The sequence below is a fragment of the Apteryx rowi genome, unplaced genomic scaffold, assembly GCF_003343035.1.
Source record: "Apteryx rowi isolate R43461 unplaced genomic scaffold, aptRow1 scaffold_640, whole genome shotgun sequence".
Classification (NCBI taxonomy): domain Eukaryota; kingdom Metazoa; phylum Chordata; class Aves; order Apterygiformes; family Apterygidae; genus Apteryx; species Apteryx rowi.
Window position 1 is genome coordinate 440,956 of NW_020450917.1, and position 1,393 is coordinate 442,348.

The window sequence follows — 1,393 nt, forward strand, 5'->3', positions numbered from 1 at the left end:
ATCTCCTTCAACAATGAGGATCCTAAGGATTTTGTCAGATTTATTTTCTACTAGTCACTACCTCTAGGGCTATTGATTATATGCAGTGCATATGAAGAGCTTTGGAAAATAACAGTTAAATATCAATGAAGAAAATAATCTGGAAAAAAAATGTGAATTGTGCTTTTGTGAATGTAAAATAGAGATTATAATGGGAGCTTACCAGAGACCTTTTTTTCTCCTTGCAGTACAATGAAATATACAGAATTAAAGCCTAGATGTTATTCAGCTATGGACATTAAACTTCAAAAATTCACTACAGTTAAGGAAGGATGGCTACCTTCCTCCCTCAGCACATGTATTCCCCTGCATTTACACTAACAGGTGCAGCTATTCACAGAAATAATTGTCTTTGTAATTTTGTGCTGTGTTTCTTTCCAGTGCCTCTCTTTCGTCGCCTGGCAAACGTGCCCACACCCCAATTCTGACGTCTGAAGACCTCCAAACTATGAGGTCTCTGGTCAGCACCTCGCACCTCCAACTAGCCACCTTTGCTGTCGGCACAATAGGCTGGATCATGTGCACTGTCTCAATGGGACTTGTGGAATGGAGAGTGTGGCACGTGGACAACACCACTGTTATCTCCTCTGGCGTTGCCTGGGTGGGAATTTGGAAAGTCTGCTTTATCAGTTATCTTCATGTCTCACCTGGCTATAAAGAACAGTTCTGTCATAAATTCAGGGCATTTGACTCCTTTGTCCCCCATGAAATTTTTGCTGCTCAAGGTCTCCTGTTGATTGCCATGATCATGGGTTTGCTGGGACTGACTGCCACAATATTTGCTCTGAGAAATATTTATATGGGAATAGTTGACAAAACTCTCATTGCCCATTTCTTCCTGGCGGGTGGTTTCTTCTACATATTTTCTGGTCTGTGTGTCCTAATTCCGGTGAGCTGGAATTTCTATTCTGTAATGCATAACGAGAGCATTGCTTTTCCTCCTTCTTACCACATGCCCTCCAGCCCAGTGACACAGGAGGTTGGTGCTGCAGTTCCTGTTGGGATTATAGCTGTTATCCTGCTGCTGCTAAGTGGGACTTTTTCTCTCTCATACAGATTTCCTGTAACCTCAAACACTATCATGCAGTCCTGACAGGGTAAATCCCCACTCTGTTTCAGAATGAGAGCACAGTCAAAATATAAGGATGACAGCACAAGAGATTTTATAGTCAAGGAATTATAGAGTTTAATTCTAGTCTACAGTAGCCACAATATTTTGTTATATGAGCTGGTTGAGTAACCACAATAATTGTCACATATGACTAGAGGTTCATCTTTGAGATAAATGCTGTTGAGCAGCAACTGTGATTGAGTTTTATTGGTTGACCTCTTTTGTATATGCAATCTTTGATTA

General features: G+C 40.9%; 1 protein-coding gene across 1 annotated transcript; it reads left to right on the forward strand.

The window, feature by feature from the left end:
* Nucleotides 1–487: 487 nt before the first annotated feature.
* CLDN34 (claudin 34) lies at nt 488–1,132 on the forward strand. Its single transcript, XM_026084469.1, has one exon. The coding sequence runs from the start codon at nt 488–490 to the stop codon at nt 1,130–1,132; it is 645 nt and encodes a 214-aa protein (XP_025940254.1).
* Nucleotides 1,133–1,393: the final 261 nt, after the last annotated feature.

Coding starts and splice junctions, on each gene's coding strand:
- CLDN34 (XM_026084469.1), top strand. CDS start 488: ATGAGGTCTCTGGTCAGCACCTCGCACCTCCAACTAGCCACCTTTGCT.